Below are 24,774 nucleotides of genomic sequence, written 5' to 3'. Positions count from 1 at the left end.
AAACAGTCCATCCAGGAATAGCCCTCCCTTGGTTTCTAGATAGCTTTTAAGGCAGTCAGAGATAATTATTGAATAGTCTTAGGTTGAGAACCGGGAAGTCACTTTAGAAACAATGTCCACCTTGTAATTTCACAGATGAGGAAACTGAGGGCCAGGGATTTTAAATGACTTAACAAGTAGTATGTGTCAAAGTTGGATTTTGAATCTAAGCCTCTTATCTGAGAATCAGCCTGGTTTTCTCCATCACAGAGTACTAGAAAGGGACCTAAGACATCATCTAGTCTACCTTCCTAATGTTATAGATGAGGTAAGACTTGGAGAAAATCACTTGGGCAGAATCATGCAGCTAGTTTCTTTCATTAGACCTAGGACTAGAACACCGGTTTCCTGACTCTGTCCAGTGGTTTGTTTTGTTTCTTTTTTCCCCCTCTATACCATGATTTCAAGCCAGGTAGATTTTTTTTTAATTAAATTTTTTTTTTCAGTCCACTAACCACAGTAGACCAAAAAGATGTCACTCTTTGTTGCTTTCAGTTCCGTATGTTTTTTTTTTTTTGAGAATGCTAAGTTTGTGGAGGTGAGGGCATGGCGTATTAGCCTTCACATCAATATTTGCTTGATCCTGAAATGATTAACAGTATTACAACTTTATGGATATGTTCCCTAATTCATAGCAGGTTTGAGTGGGTAACTGATTTACTCATCCATATAAATGCTCCCACATAAACCTTAATAGAGCCTGGCTCTTAAAGCATAATACTGCCATATATGGAGGATTTGGATTACTCCTTTCACTGAAACAAATGGGACTTTAGTAGATAATTTTAGGACTTGGTTTTTATCCAGCCTTCTAACATTGAGCTGAGTCTTGGAAGATGGATGTGGTCCTCCATTGGATCTATACTTGCTAGTATTTTGCAAAGCACTTTAGACGTGTTATCTCACTTGATACTCTCCACATTGTAAGGTAGTTGTTCTTATCTCCATTTCACAGATGAAGCAACTGAAAATGAGTGATTTGTTCAGAGTCACCTTTCTAGTAAGTGTGAGGCAAGATTTGAACTCAGATCTTCCTGACAAATCCAGCCCTCTATCCACTGAGCCACCTTTGTTTCCCATTTAGTAGGACCTGCTAGCAAGGCCTAAGAAACCCAGGGTTATGTGAGCATCATGAGGAAGCATTGGGTCAGCTTTAGTGGAAATCTAAACATTAATTAGGTGAAATTGTGTTTCAAGAAGAATTTATATGTTTCAAGAGGTGCTCAGGAAAGAAATAGTCTATGCTTTGATCCAGCCACAGTAAAAAGATCTAGGCTTTTTGAATAATAGTGGAATTGGTCCTTTTCAAAGACTCTGGGTAGAAGACACAGCTGCTTTGTGTGGCTGGATGGTTTGACAGGAGCAGGTCAGGAGAGAGGAGAAGTTTAGTACCTCTGGTTAGAGTAAAAAGATCACTAGCCTGGAAGATGGTGGACCTTGTTTCTAGACTGTTCATACTTAATCAGCTTTGTGACCTTGAGCAGGTTGCTTCATTGTTTTTTCACTTGTAAATAAAGGAATAGGACTAGATCTCTTCAAAAACAAACTCATCTGACCTCAAACACCCTGAAATATGACAGTTTTCTGGCTGTACTAAAGATGATACTAATGTTTTAAGGGATGATGCTACATTACATGTAGTAGAAACATCATTGGAGAAGATGACCCACTCAAGTAAACTTGTAATGTAAATAGAAAGGAAGTTCTGATATGTGAATTGTTTCTGAGATCTACTTTTTACTCATAAAATCTGGATTTTATGAGATCTTATAAGGGTCCATTTATGTACCTCTTTCAGAAAATGGGATGTAATGTTGTTTTATTACATTGTAACACGTTACAAACTTTGAAGCTAGGCTTTATTTGGACCAAGGATCTTTGCTATTAGAACTCAATAGGTTTCACCCTTGAAACTAAGCATTCCATGGTGACTTTTTTTTTTAAAGGGGTAGCAGAATGAAAGAGGAAGATTTGGAGCCAGGCATGGGCAGTTAGATGATAACTTTGTAGTGCTGAGGGCTTTATTTTAGGGAAGGGGAGAGTGTTAAAGGGATGATCTGACCTTTGCCCTTTTCTCTTCCCATGCCATATATTGTTTATATTAGAAAATATGTAAAAGCCTCATCAATATTCCTATCTTCTTTGCCTGCAAATTATCAAAAAGCATGCTTATATGTTTGGGGATAGACGGTAACATGTGTTTGCAGTTTTAAAGCTAAAGATATTAGCTGAATTGCTGGATTTGCTGTTGTGGGGCACCTCCTACCTTATTCTCTTTCCAGTAGACTTGATATTAGAGACCTTTTAAATCGTGGATTTTGTAGGATTACAGTGCTAGTCAGAGATTTAAAAACATTCCCACGATTGTGTGGATGCTAGAAACTGGCAGCATGCTGACATATATGAGTGTATACTTTAAAAAAAATTCTTAACTATTTCCACAGCCATTTGTCGTCAGGGCTGTAGCCCTAAACATGGTTCCTGCAAGATCCCAGGAGAGTGCAGGTAATATTTATATCTTATAACTATGTATCAAGCAATTTTGTTTTAAGCTTCATTTAGCATAATATCTCTCCCCATTGTTCTGTGGAAGACTGGGAAAACTTATTCAAAAATGTGTATCTTAAGTGCTTATTAAATCATACCAGCTGTGTGATGAAACACAAACACTCCTTTGCTTTCTTGCAAAACTGGAAAAACTGTATGAGAGGGCAAATTCAGTCACTTCATGCTTTGACTGTTGACCAATTCCACCTCTAAATTGGGAGCAGATTTTTGTAATCTTTTAAGGCTGCACTGCCATTCTGCCTCTTTCTTTAGCTTGTCTTCCACGGGAGTGTTTATTTTCTTCCTCACCCTCCTTAGTCTCTTCTCCTTTTTCTCTTAGATTGCCCTTCCCTTCCCCCACTTTTCCCATCAATAGGCAAAAGTCAAGCATTCTTTAGAATGGGATTAGTCAAATCTCTTGGTTCCTTTGCAGTGGAGAGCTAGGCTCCAAGTGCTGAGAGGCTAATAACAGGGATGGAATCTTGTCAGGAGAGACTGATGAATGCAGAATTTTGTTTCTCTGCTTTGAAGTTTGCTCCATTCTGGCCGAGTAACAATACAACCAAAAAGCTGGGACATACCCAAACAATTTAACAATTAAATTTTGGAGCTCTTTGAATTATACTCTATATTGTTACTTGACATTTCAGAAGGCACTTTAAAAAAAACCTTTCTGACTGGTGTTCTTTGTAAAAATTTAGACAAAAACAAAAATCTATAATAACTGAGAATTTTTTTTTTATCATTAATGTTTTGGGGTTGGTTTTCAGTTTTTTATTTTGTTTTGCTATTTTTTTTAAAGAGGGGAGCCAATCCCAACAGAAACAATAATTAACCAAATTGTATTTGACCAAACAAAGGAAGTTTTGCACAGCTGGTTTATTTGAGTTCTAGGCTTTATTTATAGTCCAGTAATCTGATAGAGTACCAGGTCTAGTGGACCTCTTCCCCCTGGAAGCCACTCTGGTTTTAATCAAGGGACATTTGTTACCATCCTCCAAAGGACTCTGAGGAAACCAGACTGACCTGAGGATTCTTTTCTATTTTAGAACAGGTGTAGAAATCTGGTCTATTGTAGGGAGTAGTCATGACTTGGGACCAGACTGGAAGCATCCAGTTTCCAGAGCTATGGTACATCTCTCCCTTAGTTTCATTCATTCTATTCTTTGTAGTCCCACATTTGTATTTTTACAAGGCTTCTATTTACAAGTGGAAAATTGGGAAGTGACAGTGGTGTGTCAGTATTAATGGCATTTAAAGTGGTTGAGAGTCAGTAGAGGGAAATATTTTGTCCCCCCTCCCCTTTTTTTTAATTAGAGAAATTTTTATTTGGTAACAGCCCCTTAACCTATACTTGAGTAAGATTTTGTTTTTCTGGAAGACTGAAGGAGTAATTGCCCTAGTCATTCTAATATTTAACTGTACTGGTGTTGGATGATTCTAATGTTTAACCTCATTGCTGTCAACTGTTTGGCTGAACTACACCTACATAAACTTTTTCTAATTAATAGCCTTCTAGAGTAAATCAGACTTGAAGTATCATTAGCACATCTGAACTGGGCCAGCTGCTTAGATGTCTATCAGCTGAGTCTAACAAAGATTTGTGCTACTGTCATCAGAATAAACATGCCTTATAGGGGGTGCTGTCTCCCAGCCAGAACAACAGGCTTTGTTTCCAGGTTTTAGGCCTTTCTCTTTCTAAGGCTCACCTCCCACTCACTGCCCAGACATGCACTGGTGCCCTTATTTACTTAAGGTGCAACTTTCCCACACTTCATTTGCATAGTTTAAAAAAATTCTATTTTCCTGACTTTGAAAGAAGGAAGGGAAAATTTCTTCCAAAATCTTTCTTCTGTGTCTACTTCGGAAATATTTTTTAATGTCCACCTTCCTTAAGTTTCTTCCAGGTTCTATATCTTGAACTTCTCTTTCACATGTGAGGATTTATTGGTTATATGTTTACAGTTGCTCCCAAACAGACTTAAAATAACTTCTTTTCCTTGGTGCAAGTGATTACTTTCTTTATTGCGAGTCTGCCAATAATATCAAACTTAATTATGAATCATCATCATAAGCAAAGGAACTTCATTTTCTCATGAGAAACTTAATCATATGTATTATTAAACTGGCCTAACTTTGTAGATTCCTCTTTTAGGTTCAGTATTTTTATTTGTTTTCTTTTGAAGTCATCCATAACCTCTCCTGGCCACCTTTGTTGTACTTAAGGGTAGAGCCCTCATTAATTAAAAAATGAAGTCAGGTCCTCAGCTGCCCTTTTTATTGTATTTATTAGCCAAAGTGAGGGTGTATAGGGATTTTAGTTCTTTAATTTATAAGAAAGTGAGGACTACAAAATGCTGATGTTTCACAATCAGCTTGCTGCTCTGATTGGTCATTGAGGGAATCATCTTTCTCCCATCAGCTTTAGTCCCTAGTTTGATCCCCAAGTGGTCTTTGACTTAATTTTTATTTTCCTGACTTTTTAACTTTGTATTTTCATTTGTTGTTGAGACTGGCAAAATACTTTGATTTCCATTCATTTTGAATTATTGATGTTAATGGTGGTGATTTTTTGAAGGGAGAGCATGGTATAGGTTGGGTTTTTTGTTTTGGATTTAATCAGTAGGAAGTGGTTAGTCAATCAAGATTTTCAGAGGGTTAAATTTATTGCTAGCTGTGGGTGATTAGCTATTAGCTAGATCCCTATAGTTTTCCCATGACAAGGATTTACTGGTCTGAGCACAGCCTTCTGAAAACTGCAAGTCTAAATGACTTCTATACAAGGGTTTATTTTCATAACTTAGTGACAGCTTAAAGGGTAATTGCTGCTGATCACTTATTCCCATGTCTCATGAACAAAATACTTTAGTAGAGCCTGTTTCTCCTTTGACATGGGGGCAAGACCGCCTTCCCATCTTACTGTTATAACTTTTTTTTCCTTTCACTCCAAAGATCCTTAGTTTCCTTGATTTTTGAGAAGACTGGTTAAGGTTTCAAATGCCCTGAAACTTGATGGGGAGAAGAGTTTAAGACCCTTCCCCTCCCCTCCTATCCCAAGTGTAGGTTTGTGTTTTTGTTTGGGGATCAAAGAAACCATTTGGCCTAGATAGATTTAAATTAACAATGCACTTATAGGAAACTGAACTCCATTGCTCAACATTAGATAAACTCAGCTGACCTCTTTTGGCAAAGGGAGAAGTAAGTATTCCTAGGTACCAGCAATTAACATAAACATTAACTGTCATGGGTCAGATACCATCCCTTGAATTGATTCCACCAAGAACTCGTTCTTGATTTTTTTTTTCTCCTTTCTTGCCCCCTTCCCCAAAAGGAACTACCACACTCTTTACAGAAGGAGAGATGGGGGTAAGAGAAACATAGACAGAATTAGGATAACCAAGTAGAGTGATTAAGGTTTCCCTTACTGGCTGCAGTAGCTCTGTCCTTTCTTGCATTTGTGTGTGTCGGGTCATGGCTTACTATTGACACACAAAGCGTGGAGACAAAATGCTGCAAATCTTGCATTCATGAAAATTTTTCACATGACCATTGTTTTTGGTAACTGCCCCCCCCCCTTTATAGTCCATTCTGACACAGTTCAGAGATTGATTTATCCTGTACACCCACCCTCTCTGTCTCGTTTGTGTGTGCCTGAGAATAGAGTTGTATTGTGTTCCATGGCACCACACTGGGCTCTCCCAGAACAGTTATCCTTTTGTAAGTAGTCTGTCTTTTAGGAGACCTTGGCCAAACTGTTAAAAATGTTTGTTTATAAGGAACCACCAATCAAACCTTGAATATTACCTTTCCCTACTCCCCTTATGTCTCTTTCCCTCTCTGCTTTGTTTGATATTTAAAGCCTTGGGCCTTCTTCAGTCTTCTTTGCTTTAATTCTAGGATTTAAGAAAAAAAATTATACTTTGTTTTGTCTTAAGGTGTCAGTATGGATGGCAAGGCCAGTACTGTGATAAGTGCATTCCGCACCCAGGATGTGTCCATGGCACTTGCATTGAACCGTGGCAATGCCTCTGTGAAACCAACTGGGGTGGTCAGCTCTGTGACAAAGGTATGCTAATCTTCTAGATAGCCAAGTGTAAATTTTGAATTTTAATGCATGGTATGTGTGTGGGGCTGATTGCAGAGGGAGTCCCAGGTATTGTGGCAGGAGGCATTTATTGGAGGTAGTTAGGCATGGGTTATAAATGCATTGAATTTGTGTTAACTTGTGTTTTAACTAAGCCATGCCTTGAGGGACTTTTTTTTCCAAAGGTAAATGAAGGTAGAAACAAAAATGATAAGCTCCATACAGTTTCCTAAAGCTTTCCCCCCCCCCCCCCCCCCTTTTTTTTTTTTTAGATCTTAATTATTGTGGGACTCATCAGCCTTGTCTGAATGGTGGTACTTGTAGTAACACAGGTCCTGACAAATATCAGTGTTCCTGCCCAGAGGGGTATTCTGGAGCAAACTGTGAAATCGGTAAGTGCTCTAAACATCCTTTTTTTTTTTTAATCATCATTAACTTTAACCCTTAAGACAGGGTTTAAAAAAAACATATATATATATACATATACATATATATATTTTCTTAATGTAAAAATTTATAATTAAGCACCAGAGACATCTGCCAAAAATCTTAAGTTCTCTACAAAATCTAAAAACTAGAACAAATTGAAATCTTTCTAGAATCTGCAGGGTTGTTTCCTTGTTGCTGATAAGTGTGAGAGGTTGTCTAGGTTTTATGAGATCCTAACTCAGAGAGGTCTTGGAATGTCGATTGTGTCAGTGTAATATGAAAGATGACTTCCTAACCCCTTGCTACAACAGTATGAATGTATCAGAAGATGCTAAAAGAAAGACGACAAGGAAATATTTAGGCTGGTAGCCAGGAGGTGGATGATGATGATGATGATGGTGGTGTGTGTGTGTGTGTGTGTGTGTGTATGTATGTTTGGAAGGGAGGGGAGGAGGCAGAAGGAAGCTAAGTGTGTTGTAGTGGACTGGAAAGCAGAAAGGGCACTTTCTTTTTTGGTTTTGGGTTGGTTTTTTTGAGGTATTTCTTGAGGCCATCACTAGGCGCCACTGTACGGACCTGTTCTCTTTAATTCTCTGTAGCGGAGCATGCTTGTCTGTCTGACCCCTGTCACAATGGAGGAAGCTGTCTGGAAACATCTATGGGATTTGAATGTGGATGTCTTCCAGGCTGGACTGGGCCAACATGTACCACAAGTAAGTATATGTTTGGGTTCCCATCTTTACAGAATGATTAGCATTCCTTGAAATAGGGGAGGAAACAAGGCAGAACATTAGGGGTTGGTTACTGCCTTATTCACAAGGCTGTCTTTGACTAATGGCAATCGTGTCTATTATCCTCATTTGTGTTTATGGTGGCATTTAAGCTAATAATTCCTATTAATATGTCTGGTAAGTCCTTTGACTTTACCTAGAAGTGTTAACATTGATCATTTACCTCATTATGATTCTTTCTTGGTGAAACCCTTTATCCAAGGATACCATGTCTTACTAACATCTTCTTGTTTTTCATCTGAACCCCTGTGAGGGAGCTCTGTCCACACAGAATCCTGCTCATTTTTCATTCTAGCCTTGGAGTGTTGCAGTGAGGTGACTGAAATGGTAGTCAGTGCAGATTAATTAGTGGTATTCCATTTAATTGGGGGTAGGGGCATTGACAAACTGTTATTTGCAGTCTGTGCAGCCCATTCAGGTGTAAGGGTTACCTAAGTGACAAAAAGGTAGGATTTAGAATTTGGGCTAATTGGCAGAATAATTGTAATGTTGGAAAGGCCATTCATTCTTCCTCTGCCTTGGTTTTCTCATCTGTAAAATAGTCATAATTCTTTTCAGCTATCTCCAAGGAATTGGATTTTTTTTAATTTTAAAGGAATATAAAATGAATTTTTAGAAGTAATTTTTAAAAATTAACCTAAAACTGCTACTATAATTGTGTTTCTGGGGTCTCCTACTTTATTTGGGTTCAAATGATTTGCAGTGGTAGGTTACTTAGACCAAAATGAAAACTAAAATGAAAACTAAGTGCAGAGCAGTCAATCCCTTTATACCCTTGACATATTTATTTTTACCAAATGATCACTAGTAGGATTATATTATAATTGTCCAGGACCTTCGAGATCAGGTAGTGTGATATCATTTTATACCTGAGGAAACTTGAAGCCTAGGAAAGTAAATTTAGGGGCAGCTAGGTGACACAGTGAATGGAACACCAGCCCTGGAGTCAGGAGGACCTGAATTCAAATCTGACCTCAGATACTTAACACGTACTAGCTGTGTGACCTTGGGCAAGTCACTTAATCCCAATTGCCTGCCTTCCCCCCCTCCAAAAAAACCCCCAAATAAACAAAAAAAAAAAGAAAAGTGAATTTATTTACAGTTAATAAGAGCGAAGCTGGGATTTGAACCTATCTGCTGACTTTGCCACTGTATCATGCCTGCTAAGTATATGAGCAGTGGTTATTTATGTTGCTTCTTTTTAGCTATAGAAGTACACTAAGTTCCTTTGTTTTTGCTCTTTCCCACCCCTCACTTTTTGGGGGACAGATATTGATGACTGTTCTCCAAATCACTGTGGTCATGGGGGAACATGCCAGGATCTAGTGAATGGATTTAAGTGTATTTGTCCTCCACAGTGGACTGGCAAAACATGTCAAATAGGTAAGAAAAAGGAAAGTTTGTCATTTTAATACTTTAAAAATGCTTGTTTAGTGGTGCCAGGGATGTCAAGTATAAGAGGGTTCTAATAAAAAGAGTGGAAAACAAAAATATCCAACTTGCAAAATGATATAATTTGTTATCAATTCCATAGGACATCTTGTGTGGCTATGGAAATTGAAAATGGACCAGCTAGCTTTCTTGTGCTCTGTGGGAAAATGATGAGAGTCTCTTGAATAGAGTTAGCTCCCTCAGACCAAGGAGTTTACAGCTGGGCTCCCAAAAGTGGATGATCTCATGAAGAATGAGCTTGTCTGCATTCTTCTTGCCTATTTAAATCCCAACAATTACACTATAGTGCTTTCCAAATGGCTGATGGCCTCTTTTACTATTTAGTTCCTTGGGGGAGTTATTAATTAGTGACTGGATGGTTATCAATTATTTTATCTAGCACCTTGTAATTAAAAAAGTGAGGGTGGTGGTAGACTCTAAAATGGAGGCACTTTGGAGACTAAAGTTCAACATGGAATAAAGCAATAGGTTTAATTGGTCAGAATTTGGATGTGTTAAAGGAATTATCATATTTTAGGTGAAACTTGAAAGCCTGTTTTTGCTATTTTGCACTTTGAGATTTTGTTTTAAGAGGGGAGGGATGCAAGATGATCCAGTTTCTCATACAGATTGTTTCCATTCCCTTTTAGATGCGAATGAATGTGAGGCAAAACCTTGTGTAAATGCCAATTCCTGTAGGAACCTGATTGGAAGCTACTATTGTGATTGCATTCCTGGTTGGACGGGTCAGAACTGTGATCTGAGTAAGAGACTTCCACTTTCTTGATCTTTGTTATTTGGTTTTAAGGATGGGATTGCTAAAAGGAGCTGAACTATCAGTATAAGCCTGGCTTGGTAATGGGAAAGCCCAAGCAAGATGTTTTCAGAAAGGGAGTAGTCATTCTGGAATGAAAATACACAATTTTATCAAGCTCATTAGTTGGTAACAGGGTCATATTCTGATAAGATGGCTTAAAACAATTATGTGAAGTTTCATTAACTCTGCTGGAGGATTTGGTTAAGGGTTTCCACCCATTATAATAGCCTTTTCTAAAGGAAAGCATACAGGAAATCTGACAACTTTATCTGTCCTTAGCTGTAGAAACCTTTTAAACTGCACCTAATTTAAATGTAAAATGTCCTCTGAATGATCTGCTGATTTATTTTTTGTTTTTTAGATATTAATGACTGCCTTGGCCAATGTCAAAATGATGCTTCCTGTAGGGTATGTAAATTTCATCTCTTAATATCTCTGGTAATTAATAACTATCCCTATTCTGAGTATCTGTGGTTAAAGCATTTGTTCTTAAACTGCAAAGACCAAAACCTGGGAATGTTTGGTCTGTATAAAATTCTAAAGTTCATAAGAAAAGTAAATCTTTATAAATGAACCGGGCTTGTGTTACCCTGGCCTATTGGCAGTCATTTTGAAAGAATGCAAATATAAACTCCTCCTTCTGCAAATGTTGATAAGCTTGGTATTTAATGAAAAATTTCAGGGACTTTGCTGAGTTAGAGCAATAGTGAATCTATGCAATGGCCTGGCATAATGAAAATGTGTCAGGTTTGATTTGTTTTATTCTTTCTATCTTTCCCAGGATTTGGTTAATGGTTATCGCTGTATCTGTCCACCTGGCTATGCAGGAGATCACTGTGAGAAAGACATCAATGAATGTGCAAGCAACCCTTGTTTGAATGGGGGTCACTGTCAGAATGAAATCAATAGATTCCAATGTCTGTGTCCCACTGGTTTCTCGGGAAACCTCTGTCAGGTGAGCATTGGTGAAATGCAAACCCAGATAACTTGGGTTCCTACCAGCAAAGGCTTTTCTTCCCTCTTTTCACTCTTGGGACTTTTTACACCAAATACCTCAGTCTCACTGAACCATATAAAGCCCTGCTTCAGGCTATCTGTCCTAGAAGTGCCCGTAGGAAAACTCAATGGCTATTGGAAGAGTGTTTTAATTTAAAGACTGATAGTGTCTGTGTATTGAGGCAGCTGAATATTCACTGTGGCCCTCTGGGGCCTGTTTCATAGCCTTTACTTGCCTACAAAAAAAAAACCACTGCATATATAATTGAACATATTATACACCATGTGCAATTAATAAATAAAAAGGTCAGATTGCACCGTGTCAGCTGTCCAGAACAGAGCAAGGAGTAATAATGAAATCCTTTATTTTATTCAAGCTTAAAAAAAAATGCCCTTCTTCTCTTCTCTTCTCTTCCTCCACCACCCAGTTGGACATCGATTATTGTGAGCCCAACCCATGCCAGAATGGAGCACAGTGTTATAATCGTGCCAGTGACTATTTTTGCAAGTGCCCTGAGGATTATGAGGGAAAGAACTGCTCACACCTGAAAGATCACTGTCGTACAACACCATGTGAAGGTACCCACCCTAAAGCTTGGCTTTTCCTTTCCTTGGCCCTTTGTCTATTTTTTGGACAAGACTTATAATTGCATTTGTAGAGGACACATTCCATGATAGGAAGCTGTAACTTCTTGTCTTAAAGTTGTATTGGGACACTGAGAGATTTAGGTGACTTGCCCCCTGGGCACCCCACTAGAATGGGTCAGAGCCAGGACTTTGTGTCTCCAAGTCTGGTCCTTTTATTCCTTACACTATAGCTACCCTTCTCAGCAGAAGGAATGTGCAATGCATTGTGGTACCTGAACTGCTTGCATATCTAATTACCGTATAGTAGAAGCAATGTGCCATGTTGTAAAAAATGCTGGAAGGGCTGGGAGGCAGGAGAGATCTGGGTTTGAATCCTGTCTCTGACCCTTGCTGTATAACCATGGGAATGTTGTTTAACATCTTGAAGCCTGTTTCCGTACCTATGAAATGATAATAATGTTTGTAGAACCCACCCCAGATAGGGTTGTTGTGAAGATAAGATGAGATTTATACATATGCCTATGTGTGCATATAGAACATATATCTATGTCTCCCCTCCCTCTCATAGTTATCTACAAAACATCTTTTGTTCATTGATAGATCCATAGGCATCTTCTAGTTCAACCTCCTCATCTAAAGTAATTGACTTGCCCGGGGACACAGAAGGCAGGATTAGAAGACTCCAAGTCCTTAAATTAAGCCTTAAAAGCCAAAAGAAACCCTAATATTTTTGTCAGACACAGATGTTTTTCCCTCCCTCTCCTGCAACAAGTGAGGTAGTCTTAATAGATTCTTGAGAATTATATTAATTTAGAAGAGAAAAAGCGATAATCGTTCTTTTATTACAGAGAGTAAAGCTTGTCTTTCTAGAGAGGGAAGCGCCGCATAAGAGTACTAGATGTTTTAGTTAAGCTCTCTTTTAATACTTTTTAATGCTAATTACAATAAGAGCTAGTGTTTATGTGGCACTTCCTGGTTTGCAAAGTGCCTTATATATGTTATCTTCTTTGATCCTCACAACCCCCCCATCAAGTATTATCCTCCTTTTACAGATGAGAAAACTGAGGCAGAGGGGAGTTGTGACTTGCTCAGGGCCACATAGCTTAGTCATATCTGAGGCAGGATTTGAACTCTAGTCTTCCTGATTCCCCAGTCCAGCAATCTCTCCACCACAGCACCTACGTGCCTCATCATACTTGGAGGTAAAGTTGCCAGGAAGAAGTATATGATAACTAACTTTGGATGTCTTTAGCCAATTCCACCCACATTTGGTAGAGGCACAAAGTGAGTATTCAGTGAGGTCAGATCCCACAGGCACAAGAGTTTTATAATTAGGTGGCATGTTGGACAGAGCATTTAGGCTTAGAGTAAAGAAGACCAGAGTTCGAATCCTAATTCAGACACATACTATGTCTGGACTTGTTAACATAGTTATCTGATTAGCCAAAAGGTACAAAGTCTGTTAGGAAGAACAGTTTTGGCTTGTGTTCTTAGTTGGTCTGTGTTTTGTTAGTGAGAATGCCCTGATGCTTAGTCTGTGTCTCTTCTTTAGTGATTGACAGCTGTACTGTTGCAATGGCTTCCAATGACACACCAGAAGGGGTGCGATACATTTCTTCTAATGTTTGTGGGCCCCATGGAAAGTGCAGGAGCCAATCGGGAGGCAAATTCACCTGCGAATGCAACAAAGGCTTCACTGGGACATACTGCCATGAAAGTAAGACCCCAAAGAATTATGAGCTGTATATGTGGGCCTGTGTTCAGAACTGCTGGGTTCCATAGAAATTTGATTTTGATTTTTCTTAGGGAGCTAGACCAGCTTCTTAACTCTAGGGAGGATAATAAGTAGTAGGTGCTCAGTCACCGGGACATGGGCAGTCTGCTCTTGGGGGTTTCATGTATTATTGCATTGACTTCTCAGTGTCCATAAACATATTTTAAAATGTTTTTGAATCCTACTTGTTTACTGGGTCGTCTGTCCCTTTTGGATGAGAAAACCTTGATTTTTATTTTATGTAGCTTAGCTTGTCTTTAAATTGGTTTAATCCCTCTATAGCATTAAAAAAAAAATCCTTTACACTTTTTTCTTAAAAGGCAATATAATGTAACTAATTCCTTTTTAAAAAGCCAGTTTCCTTCTCTTTTTATAAAGAGTTGGTCTTGGCAGGTATTTTTTTATTTTGAGCCAATTGGGTAAGAATCCCAAAGGTTGGTGTGTTGGGATAGTTTCTGAGGGATGCGGCCCCAGGCTTCTGCTGTAGTAAGGGGTGGAGTTGTACAATGAACGTGGCCCAGTATACTTATGTGTGCTTCTCTGAAATCTTGCTTTCTTTGCCCCTTGTTCAGACATTAATGATTGTGAAAGCAACCCCTGTAAAAATGGTGGGACTTGTATCGATGGTGTAAACTCCTACAAATGTATCTGTGGTGATGGCTGGGAGGGGACATACTGTGAAACCAGTAAGTAAACTGCCCTCGTTGTGCTGCCGCTCTGGGGAGGGGACACGAGGGAAAGGGAAGGCAGCTTCCACTGTGTTCATGGAGAACTCTAAAACTATTAGAGTTGTTGTTTCTGTACTGAAACAGCATCTCTGGTCTGTTTACATTCATTTATGCTGACAACAGCAGGAGGAGAGACTCTCAGCTGCATGTTGTGGGATTGCAGACCATGTAATTAGGATAATAAATAGCCCCACTTGCTTCCAAAGAAGCAAGCATTTTTCCGTCAGGTTTTTTTTTTCCTTAAATTTTATTTCCGTTGACACTACAGAGAAATGTTTGCTAACTGACTTGTTGAATTAGAGGTAAATATGATAGGGGAATGTTGTACAGAGGAGTATATAGTCTGGGCTAGCTAGCATTCAAGTCTTGGGGAAGTTAGTCCACTTTGCAGACTTGGGGTCAATCTGTTGAGTACTAATATAGATACAGATAAGACCATAATGGCCTTTAAATCTTACTATTGGGGGCAAACATCTTTCATCTTTGATTTCTCCCCTTTAATTGTAGATATTAATGACTGCAGTAAAAATCCTTGCCACAATGGAGGTACATGCCGAGACTTGGTCAATGACTTTTACTGTGAATGCAAAAATGGGTGGAAAGGAAAGACCTGCCACTCCCGTAAGTTGAAGCTTACCCCCAAAGAAGTTGAACCTCCTGTAGTGAATTATTTAAGCTTGCTAAATCTATGAAGAAGGCCGTAGGGTCAGTCTCATTCTGAACTGCTTCTTTCTAGGTGACAGCCAGTGTGATGAAGCAACCTGTAATAATGGTGGGACATGCTATGATGAAGTGGATTCTTTCAAGTGCATGTGTCCTGCAGGCTGGGAAGGGGCCACGTGTAACATAGGTAACTTTTCTACCATTGGGCAAGTGGTCTTGCAAGGAGGGGTGTGTGTGGGTGTCTGTGTGTGTGGGTGTCTGTGTGTGTGTGTGTCTGTGTCCCTGTTTTCTCCCCTTGTTTGGACCCACTTTTCAAGCACAGTGGTATTTTTCCTTTTTTTTCTTACAGCTAGAAACAGTAGCTGTTTGCCCAACCCTTGTCACAACGGTGGTACCTGTGTGGTCAATGGAGACTCCTTTACTTGTGTTTGTAAAGAAGGCTGGGAAGGACCCATTTGTACTCAAAGTGAGTCTTTTCCCTTGAACTCTTCTAAGTGTTGCCTGATGAGAACATCGGCTCATCCTGTCGCCCCCTGAGAGTCTAAATTGAAACCAGAAAGGAGAACTATTTGAAGTCTGCTTTAGTATCACCTGAATCTCTTTGTTTTAATGACTTTCTATGATATAGTCTTGACCTGGGCATGAGAAAGTTACAAATGAGATAAGTGGAGACAGATGTAGTCCTTCTTTTCCGGCATTCTTTGTATGCCAGCGGCTGTCTGCTTCCATTCACTTCTTCCCAGTCCTTTCTTTACAAGATTCTCTTCCTGTGTCCAAGTGTCCCACGGTAAATTCAACAAAGTGTTTGAGTGGAGACCTGGATTTAATTTAGTAGAAGACTGAAGCATATTTTGTTAATGTTAACTAAGTATAGCGTGTCACTTGGGCATTACAGAGATAAATCTTCTTTCCCAGTGATAGATGAGTGTTCTTATCATTGACTTCTGTGTTAAAGAGTGACTTTTTTTTTCCAGACACTAATGACTGCAGTCCTCATCCTTGGTAAGCATGCAAAATAATATACTTTTATTCCCCCTCCTCCCCAAAAAAACTATTGTATGCATCTATTACATGGCATTGTATACTGTGTATGGGCAGATAATCTTGCCATGACCAGATGCAGTGATTGGTTTGTGTGATTTGAAATTGAGAACCATCTTTGCTTTCTTCTTAGTTATAACAGTGGAACTTGTGTGGACGGAGATAACTGGTACCGATGTGAATGTGCTCCAGGGTTCGCTGGCCCAGACTGTAGAATAAGTAAGTATCCATTCCTGGTGATTTTTGCTCTGTGTGTGTCTGTGTCTGTGTGCACGAGTACGTGCTTCTCCTTCCTTCTTTCTCCCCCTCTCCTCTCTCAGTGAGAATTTTCCTCTCCATACTTCAAGAAAACTCAAGGCCAAGGTTCCCTTCAAATTAACATTGACATATATAATCATGTATATAATGACCTCCAGCCTCCAGCTGGGATTAACATGCCCTTCAACCTGATCGTCTTCCCAGTTAGCATTAGTTTCATGTGCTGCTTGGTATTCAAGAGGAAAGAATGCCAGCTAAACTATTTTGGTCAATTAATCCACATGGAGACCCTGAGGTGGTGTGTATACTCCCCTCTAATTAATATTAACTTAGAGCTAAAAGGACACTGGCTTTAATAATGACTGTGAAAATGGAATTTTGATTCCTAGCATTAAGAACTTTGGAACGGCATTAAAGATGAATTGTATTTGTTTTAACTTAGATGAGATGTATACCTAGAGAACATTAGGAATCTTTTTTTAAAAAATATAAACCAAGGTGGTGTTGTAATATATGAAACTAAATATATAACCCCCACCCCAAATTCTCATAGATATCAATGAATGCCAGTCTTCACCTTGTGCTTTTGGAGCTACGTGTGTAGATGAAATCAATGGCTATCGGTGCATCTGCCCACCTGGTCACAGTGGCCCCAAATGCCAAGAAGGTACGTTTGTTCATCATCTTCCAGTTTACCTCGATGGAGAGAGCATGAAGTTTGCACGTAGAAAGGAGGGTACCACCAATCACTAAACATTTATTAAGCACCTATTATGTACTAAGCATTACAGATACAGAGACAAAAATAAAAATAGTACCTTTCCTGAAGCACATGAATCCTTTAGGGTGTGACATCATGTCCACTTATAAGTAAATAGAAAATTGACTTGCCCAAAGTAAGTGTGTCAAGTGTCTGAGGTCAGATTTGAACTCAGGTCCTCCTGACTCCAGGGCTGGTGCTCTATTCACTACACCACCTGGCTGCCCAAGAGGGTGCCTTTTACTGTACAGTGCAAAGTCACAGAGGTGGGAGAATAAATGTTGAGTGTGAGGAATAGTTTAAAAGATCAGCAGAGCATGTGAGGAAGCATAGTATATACTATGACTGGAAAGGTTGGTTGGACTCTTCAAATACCAAATAGAGGAGATTTATATTTGATCCTGGACTAATAGGGAGCCACTGGAATACGATTGCAACCATTTACCAATTAGTTTGCATTCAGCTGTGAGTGAGAGGGCTATGTAGGGAGACTGAAGGAGGACAATTGGGTTGCTAAAAATGCACTGTGGCTCTGACTGCATACAATTACAGAACTGTAATTTACTCTAACACTTTTTTCCACCTTTTTAGTTACAGGAAGACCTTGTATTACCACTGGGAGAGTAGTGCCAGATGGTGCAAAGTGGGATGATGATTGTAATGCCTGTCAGTGTTTAAATGGAAAGGTTGCCTGCTCGAAGGTATGAGGAAGAGCCGTGATTTGCATTTTCTGTGTCGCTGGTGGGTTGGAGTGGTTTTGTAAAGCAATCTTTTGTTCTGTTTCGCTAGGTCTGGTGTGGTCCTAGACCTTGTTTAATACATGGCAAAGGTCACAATGAGTGTCCTGCCGGGCAAAGCTGTGTCCCCATCCAGGATGACCAGTGCTTTGTACGACCCTGTACTGGAGTGGGTGAATGCCGGTCTTCAAATCCTCAGCCAGTGAAAACGAAATGTACCTCTGACTCCTATTACCAGGACAACTGTGCTAACATCACATTCACCTTTAACAAAGAGATGATGTCACCAGTAAGTACTTAGGGTTTTTTTTTAAGTCCATGAAAGTTGTTCATTTGTTTTTTCAGACTGGGCTCCATATCTTGCTCTCAGGGTGGAAGTGTAATGACCGCTGCCAGTTGGCCCAGAAACTTTGGCCTGCTCTGTTTCCTAACTGCTCCCCTTTAGGCAGGCTGATGGTGTGTTCCCCCCACCCCCAGCTCTCAGGGACTCTTCATCCTGGCATCAGATTTAGTGCTGATATCTGATCAGCTTAAGCCCTACTGTAGCTCAGAGCCCTTGAGCTCATGGCAGAGATTACAGGCATGCATTTGTTATTAAACTTACACAAGTTTAAGTAGTGGTCTGACATGTAACTTCCATTCTTGTGGCAAAGTAAGACTGGAGAATGCAAACTTGGTTTAAAGATAATTTAGTCATCTTTCTGGTCCATGAGTCATAAGACTTTTTCTTTTTGTTTTGAATTATTTTAGGGTCTTACCACTGAACATATTTGCAGTGAACTGAGAAATTTGAATATTTTGAAAAATGTTTCAGCTGAATATTCTATCTACATAGCCTGTGAGCCATCACCGTCTGCAAACAATGAAATCCATGTTGCCATTGTAAGTACTAGGTGGGATTGATTATCCCTAAATCATTTGATTTAATTATTTGGAACTCCATGATCTAATCTGAAAACTAATTCCAAATTATTATATAGGCTTCTGTGCTTTTTTTTTTTTAATGCTTCTGCAAAATTATGGTGGCTATGATGATTTCAGTATCCCCGTAACACCTGTATCTGACCATATGTTTTTTTTTTTTTCTAGTCTGCTGAGGATATCCGGGAGGATGGGAATCCTATCAAAGAAATAACAGACAAAATCATAGATCTTGTTAGTAAGCGTGATGGAAACAGTACTCTCATTGCTGCAGTTGCCGAAGTCAGAGTTCAGAGACGACCCATGAAAAGTAAAACAGGTGGGTGTGAGTAAGATGATAAAATGATGGGTTTTGTCATAATGAGGGTCCTGGAGTCACAGAGCAGTAGAACTGTATGGGTCCTCAGACACCAGATAGCCTATATTGACTTTTCTATTGTTGCTTTTGAGGACACAAGGGCTCAAAGATATTAAATGTTTAGTCCACAATTGCCCAGCTACCTTGGCCAAACCAAGTCTAGAACCCACGTCTCCTGACTTCATTGTTTCTTCACTGTATTGCTATGGGCTCATTAATAAATATACTTCCACTTTACTGTTGTAAATCATCATTCTTCTTTAGATGGGCCTCAGAGGACTGAGACAGAAATTTTATGTTATAGATGGAGAATGACAGTAAGCATTTTTATAATGGTTGGTCCCCTGGCACTTCTTATCAGAGTGAGGCAATTTTGCATTGCTGTTTGGAGGTATCCTTGCCATTCTCTTAAGATTGTTTTCTTTTGAATCTGATCAAACCAGAATGTATTAAATACCCTCCATGCATAAGAAATTATGGCTGCAAAGACAAAACAAAAACTTTGCTGACCTCCAGGAATTTGCTTGTCTTTGCTAGACACATGTTGGGACACACTTCTTTGGAGAAGCCACACTCTATGTACTTAGTGCTAAAGTCTTAGATTGAATTTCTGTAGGCCATTGGTATCAAATTAAAATAGAAATGGGGGAGTCACTAGACGAATATGTACATCCCTTTTAGACTGCATATTGAGTTACAAAACTGGCAACCTGTATGTATATTTCTTTTTTATTATTATTATACTTCAACATAGAATCAAATAGGAACTACATTTTAATCTGGTTTAGGCTGTACTCTGGAGTGTTGTGGGCCATGTATCTTACACCTGCTGTAGACCACACACTTCTGTTAGAGGAGGCTCTTTTTGTTGAGGGTAGAAGGAATTCTTTTGTTCTATTGGTCTGGTTTTAGGATCTCCTCGGTGTCAGACTACTAACTACCAAAGTAACCATGCTTAAAAAGGCTTGGGATTGAGGGATTCAAACTACAGTTTGTCCCTGCCAGACAGATCTTCTGACTCCTAATAGGACTTATTGAGAGAGCAGCATGAGGAAGCCTATATGGCTGCTGCCCATCTTGGCCCTCTCCTGGGAACAGAAGCCCTACAGTCTCCAAGGCTCTCAATCCAGCACCTGTTTAACAAGCAGTGAATTGGCTTAATTTGCAATTGTGAAAAAGAAAAGGAACCCATCCCTATGGCTTTCATTTTAGGTACTGTGTGTATGGGAAAACTAAAGAAGCACTTTTTAACTGTTATTATTTGGAGGCTAATTGGTTTTGTGCCTGTCTTGCAGATTTCCTGGTTCCATTACTGAGCTCTGTCTTAACCGTGGCTTGGATCTGTTGCTTGGTAACAGCCTTTTACTGGTGCTTCCGGAAACGCCGAAAGCCAAGCAGCCACACACACACAGCCTCAGATGACAACACCACCAATAACGTCCGGGAGCAGCTGAACCAAATCAAAAATCCCATCGAGAAGCACGGAGCCAACACAGTCCCCATCAAAGATTATGAAAACAAAAACTCCAAAATTGCCAAAATAAGGACACACAACTCAGAAGTGGAAGAAGACGATATGGACAAGCATCAGCAGAAGGCCCGGTTTGCCAAGCAGCCAGCTTACACGCTAGTAGACAGAGATGAAAAACCACCCAACAGCACACCGACAAAACACCCAAACTGGTCAAACAAACAAGACAACAGAGACTTAGAAAGCGCCCAGAGCCTCAGTCGGATGGAGTACATCGTATAGCAGACAGTGGCAGCTGCTGCGCAGGGGGCTGCCTTTAAGTACCATTAAGGGCACTCTTGAGTTTGTAGGTCTTTAAACTGTTGTGTAATATTTGAGTCTAAGGCTGTTATTTACTTAGAATCCCTGTGTTAATTTAAGTTTTGACAAGCTGGCTTACACTGGCAATGATAGTTGCTGTGGTTGGCTGGAATACCAAATGTGGCTGCATTTCACATCTATGCAAAACTAGTCAAAAAATGCCCGAATGTAAATTCCACTGCAGCTGGTCCATCACAGAAAGGTTTCCTCAGATATTGCGTAGCCTTGTTAGCTGTCCTTTAACTTCCATTTTTGCCAGGTGTCCCAACTTTATTTGCGGTCTTAGACGAATACATTTTATTTATATTTATTGAATCTTTTTTGAGTTTTTTTGTATATTGGTTTTATGGTGACGTACAACTAGTTCTGTATTTGAAAGTGCCTTTGCAGCTCAGAACCACAGCAACTATCACAAATGTTTATTATTTATTTTTTTTATTGTATTTTTGTTGGGGGAGGGGGGAAAATCGATGTCAGCAGTTGCTGGTAAAATGAAGAATTTAAAGAGGAAAATGTGTCAAAAGTAGAAGTTTGTATAGTTATGTAAATAATTCTTTTTTATTAATCACTGTGTATATTTGATTTATTAACTTAATAATCAAGAGCCTTAATATCATTCCTTTTTATTTATATGTATGTGTTTAGAGTTTGAAGGTTTTTGATAGCTTTGTAAGTATAATTGCTTTATTATTTTTTGAGCTTATTTACTTGTTACATGTTGCCTATAAGCCAAAATTTAAGGTGTTTTAAAAATAGTTTATTTTAAACAATAGGATGGGCTCTCATGCCCTGATGCTGGGTTTGGTTTTTATTTTTTGTTTTTTGTTTTTTTTTTTTTTTTTGTACAATGTCAAATGTTTGAAACACCTATAGTATCACTTTAAGACTCTTGTAAGTACTGACTGAGGCAGTTTAGAGAATTAGACTAGAACAGGTTTGTGTTTCATTGTGTTTTGTTTGCTGCTTTAGACTTGAAAAGAAAAGAGGCAGATAATCTGCTCCAAAGCAGTTCAAGGGAACAAACAGAGAGCTATGATGTCCCATAGCTAAAATGTGAGTGGTTGCATATAACAAAAAAAATCAAATTTAGCATGAAGTTGGAAGCACAGCAATCTTATTTTGTAAATTCTGATTTTTTTTCACCATGAATATGTAATACTGAACCACCTGTAGATTTGATTTTTTTTTTGTAATCTACTGCATTTAGGGAGTATTCGAATAAGCTAGTTGAATACTTGAACAGTAGAATGTCCAGTAAGATCACTGTTTAGATTTGCCATAGATTATTACACTGCCCGCCTTAACAAGTGAGGAGATCAAAGTGCTATTACAACATGTAAGATCGAAAAGGCTTATAAACAGAGTAATCTCATTGGTTAACCATTGAGATCATGAAGATACCTTGTATTGTGCTATGAGTGTTATATGAACATGAAAATGCATCTTTGATGTGTTGTTCCTGGCAATAAATTTTGAAAAAGTAATATTTATTAAATTTTTTGTATGAAAACATGGAACGGTGTGGAGTTTGAACTTCCTGATGCTCAATACCCAATCTTCTGTGGGCCTTGGCCATCCCCTGTAGCATCTCTTCTGGTCACTTGCTTGAAGTAGCCTGGAACCCTTGGCAGAAAGGAAGTAAGTGCTCCATTGCAAGTAAATTCTTTCTTTCCCTGATATTTTGAAAAGACTCTCAACTACATATTTAAGCTCATTTGTTTTGGAAGCATAGAACTTGACTACATTTTAGGTTGGACTTCAAAGAGACCCATTTCTGATCTTGTCTCCTATCTTCCCTCTTAAGACCATAGATTTAGAGTTGAGAAGGACCTTTGAGGTCACTGAGTTCAACCTCTTCATTTTTTTTTCTTTTTATACAAATGAGGAGACTTGGTACAGAAGTTTAAAGTTTGAGTGGCTGAGCCGGGCGGGAATCAACCCCAGGTCCTTTATCCCCAAATATTAACACTCTTTCTGTTGATGCCCCTATAAAACCAAACTGGACTAATTTGGTAACAAGTGTGAACAATTCCAGAGTAATTTCTACTGGGTTATTTGCCTAGACTATCCTAATGAGTTACTTGTTTGGCTTTGTGAGACATGTTCGCTCCAGCAAAAAAAAAGTTTCGAAGCAAGCTGCATTGGTAAAGTTGGTGGGGTGGGGTAGGGGGAAATTTTAATTCATTTCTAGTTACTTGGATTAATATTAATACTATTTTATTATAGACCACACCTTAGTAAATGTTTCCAACTTGATGGGGCTAAAGCCTCTAGGGATATTTCCTCACCACAGAGGAAATGGTTGTTCCAAGCTTCTGTAATACCCAGCCAATCTACTTGCCTTGTCCCAAGAAGAGAATAGGCACTTGTGGCATCTTTGCAAAGCCTCTAGAATTCATCAGGCTTGGAGTTGTGGTAATTTGGCTTCTGGCCCATGATGTGGCCCAGAGGTCACAGTGGTTTCCACTTGCTAGGAGAAAGCTGCCCGGAATGGATTAAGCTGCTCCTTCCCTGGGCCAGAAGCCAAAAGACATGCTAGGAGGAAACTGCCCCTGCTATCCACAGAATGAGGGGAGATTTGTTGGCATCGTCCCCCAGTCTGTGGTCAGAGACAGGAGCAAAAGGAGATGAACTGAGATGTCAGGATACAGGCGTGTAGATGGTTTCTGAACACCCTGCCAACAGCAGTCCTCAACAAAGGTAAGTCACTTTACTCTTGTGTCCAGAGGTTCTCATTGGCTATGGAGATCTGAAAGCCTGAAGTGAATTAATTTCTCTGCCTCCCTCTTTGCTGTTGGCCTGTTGCTTGTGTTGAGCTAATTTTTTTAGGACTCTTACTTGAGGCAAATTAGCATGTCTTTTGAATTTTTATACTACCTTCCTTCATTTAGATCAATACTTTGCACATGGGAACAAATCCTCGGCATCAAACAGGCATTTATTTAGTGCCTACTATATGCCAGGCAATGGAGACATAAATACAAAGAATGGAACAAGTTCCACCTTTCTGGGAAGATCTTTCTTCCTCTTTAAGCAAAATGATTGCATTTGATGTGAAAAGAGCAAAGTAGCTAGGTAAACGTTCTAGGCTTGCCCAGAGTCATACCTAGCTTTCCTTGGAATCAGTGTGGAGCTTAAAAGTTAGAAGGATGGTGTCAAAAATGACAAGATGTGTTTCAGCTTGTAAGGAAGGAAAACATGAGAAGCAAGGACTAGACATTCATATGTGATCTCTCTGTCTTAATGAAGCAATATAGATTTGTCATTTTACTTTCCATTCAGACAGCTGGGTTTCTGGAAGGTGGGGTCTGGTAGAAGGGAGCTTGTTTTCCCACTGTCAAAGCACACCTAATGAGGGAGAAAGTCTGGTTGTGCAGTGACAAATGTTTCTTGGGCAGTTGCCAGAGCTTAAAAAAAAATCTATTTTGCTTAATGAGCCACAATGATTCCTTATTGCCACATTCTAAAAAGCGAAATTGTTCCTTGAAGGAAATGGCTTTCTGAAATTTACATAGTTTGACTTACCAGGTACTGTTAAAAGAATTATCTTTTCTGAATTTCTTTGGGGATTTCTCTAAGGAGTAAATCGGGCAAATTTCTAAGGTCGTATACACTACCCTGATTTCAATCTTCCCCCATCTTTTCTCCTGAGAAGTTCACAGAAAAGGGATTAGGAAATACGCCCCTGGCTGTTCTAGCATCGGAATAGAGAGTGGTTAAGAAACAATGTGGTACCTTTTTTGTTCCCCATTAAAAAAACCTGAATACATCTTCATTACATGGGAGTGCCCCAGCAGAAAGAGTTTTCTGAGGTTTATGAACTTGTTTTTAAAAATATACACATTCTGATCACTCTTAATATAATTGGCTTCCTTGGTAATTCTGTGTATTTTATGCACTTAAAAGTCTTGTTCTGAGAAGGGATCCATGGGCTTCACCACACTGATAAAGGGATCAATGCCACAAAACAGTTAAGAACTC

General features: G+C 39.2%; 1 protein-coding gene across 1 annotated transcript in view; it reads left to right on the top strand.

The window, feature by feature from the left end:
• JAG1 (jagged canonical Notch ligand 1) overlaps positions 1-22,310 on the top strand; it is a 40,647-nt gene extending 18,337 nt beyond the window's left edge. Inside the window, exons 5-26 of the mRNA XM_069075409.1 lie at positions 2,484-2,544; positions 6,522-6,652; positions 6,943-7,062; positions 7,699-7,812; positions 9,160-9,273; positions 9,972-10,085; positions 10,500-10,546; positions 10,920-11,093; positions 11,563-11,713; positions 13,275-13,439; positions 14,069-14,182; positions 14,732-14,845; positions 14,961-15,074; positions 15,237-15,353; positions 15,862-15,889; positions 16,062-16,147; positions 16,740-16,853; positions 17,538-17,647; positions 17,736-17,972; positions 18,434-18,565; positions 18,773-18,923; positions 20,258-22,310. Coding sequence (XP_068931510.1) covers positions 2,484-2,544; positions 6,522-6,652; positions 6,943-7,062; positions 7,699-7,812; positions 9,160-9,273; positions 9,972-10,085; positions 10,500-10,546; positions 10,920-11,093; positions 11,563-11,713; positions 13,275-13,439; positions 14,069-14,182; positions 14,732-14,845; positions 14,961-15,074; positions 15,237-15,353; positions 15,862-15,889; positions 16,062-16,147; positions 16,740-16,853; positions 17,538-17,647; positions 17,736-17,972; positions 18,434-18,565; positions 18,773-18,923; positions 20,258-20,715 — 2,966 coding nt within the window. The 3' untranslated portion in view covers positions 20,716-22,310. The remainder of the gene's footprint in view (positions 1-2,483; positions 2,545-6,521; positions 6,653-6,942; positions 7,063-7,698; positions 7,813-9,159; positions 9,274-9,971; positions 10,086-10,499; positions 10,547-10,919; positions 11,094-11,562; positions 11,714-13,274; positions 13,440-14,068; positions 14,183-14,731; positions 14,846-14,960; positions 15,075-15,236; positions 15,354-15,861; positions 15,890-16,061; positions 16,148-16,739; positions 16,854-17,537; positions 17,648-17,735; positions 17,973-18,433; positions 18,566-18,772; positions 18,924-20,257) is intronic.
• Positions 22,311-24,774: the final 2,464 nt, after the last annotated feature.

This window comes from Petaurus breviceps, unplaced genomic scaffold, assembly GCF_028583685.1.
Source record: "Petaurus breviceps papuanus isolate PSGF00001 unplaced genomic scaffold, PetGlider_PUasm1.0 90919, whole genome shotgun sequence".
NCBI lineage: Eukaryota > Metazoa > Chordata > Mammalia > Diprotodontia > Petauridae > Petaurus > Petaurus breviceps.
Note: the sequence above shows the minus strand (reverse complement) of the source record. Positions and strands in the feature narration are given on the sequence as shown.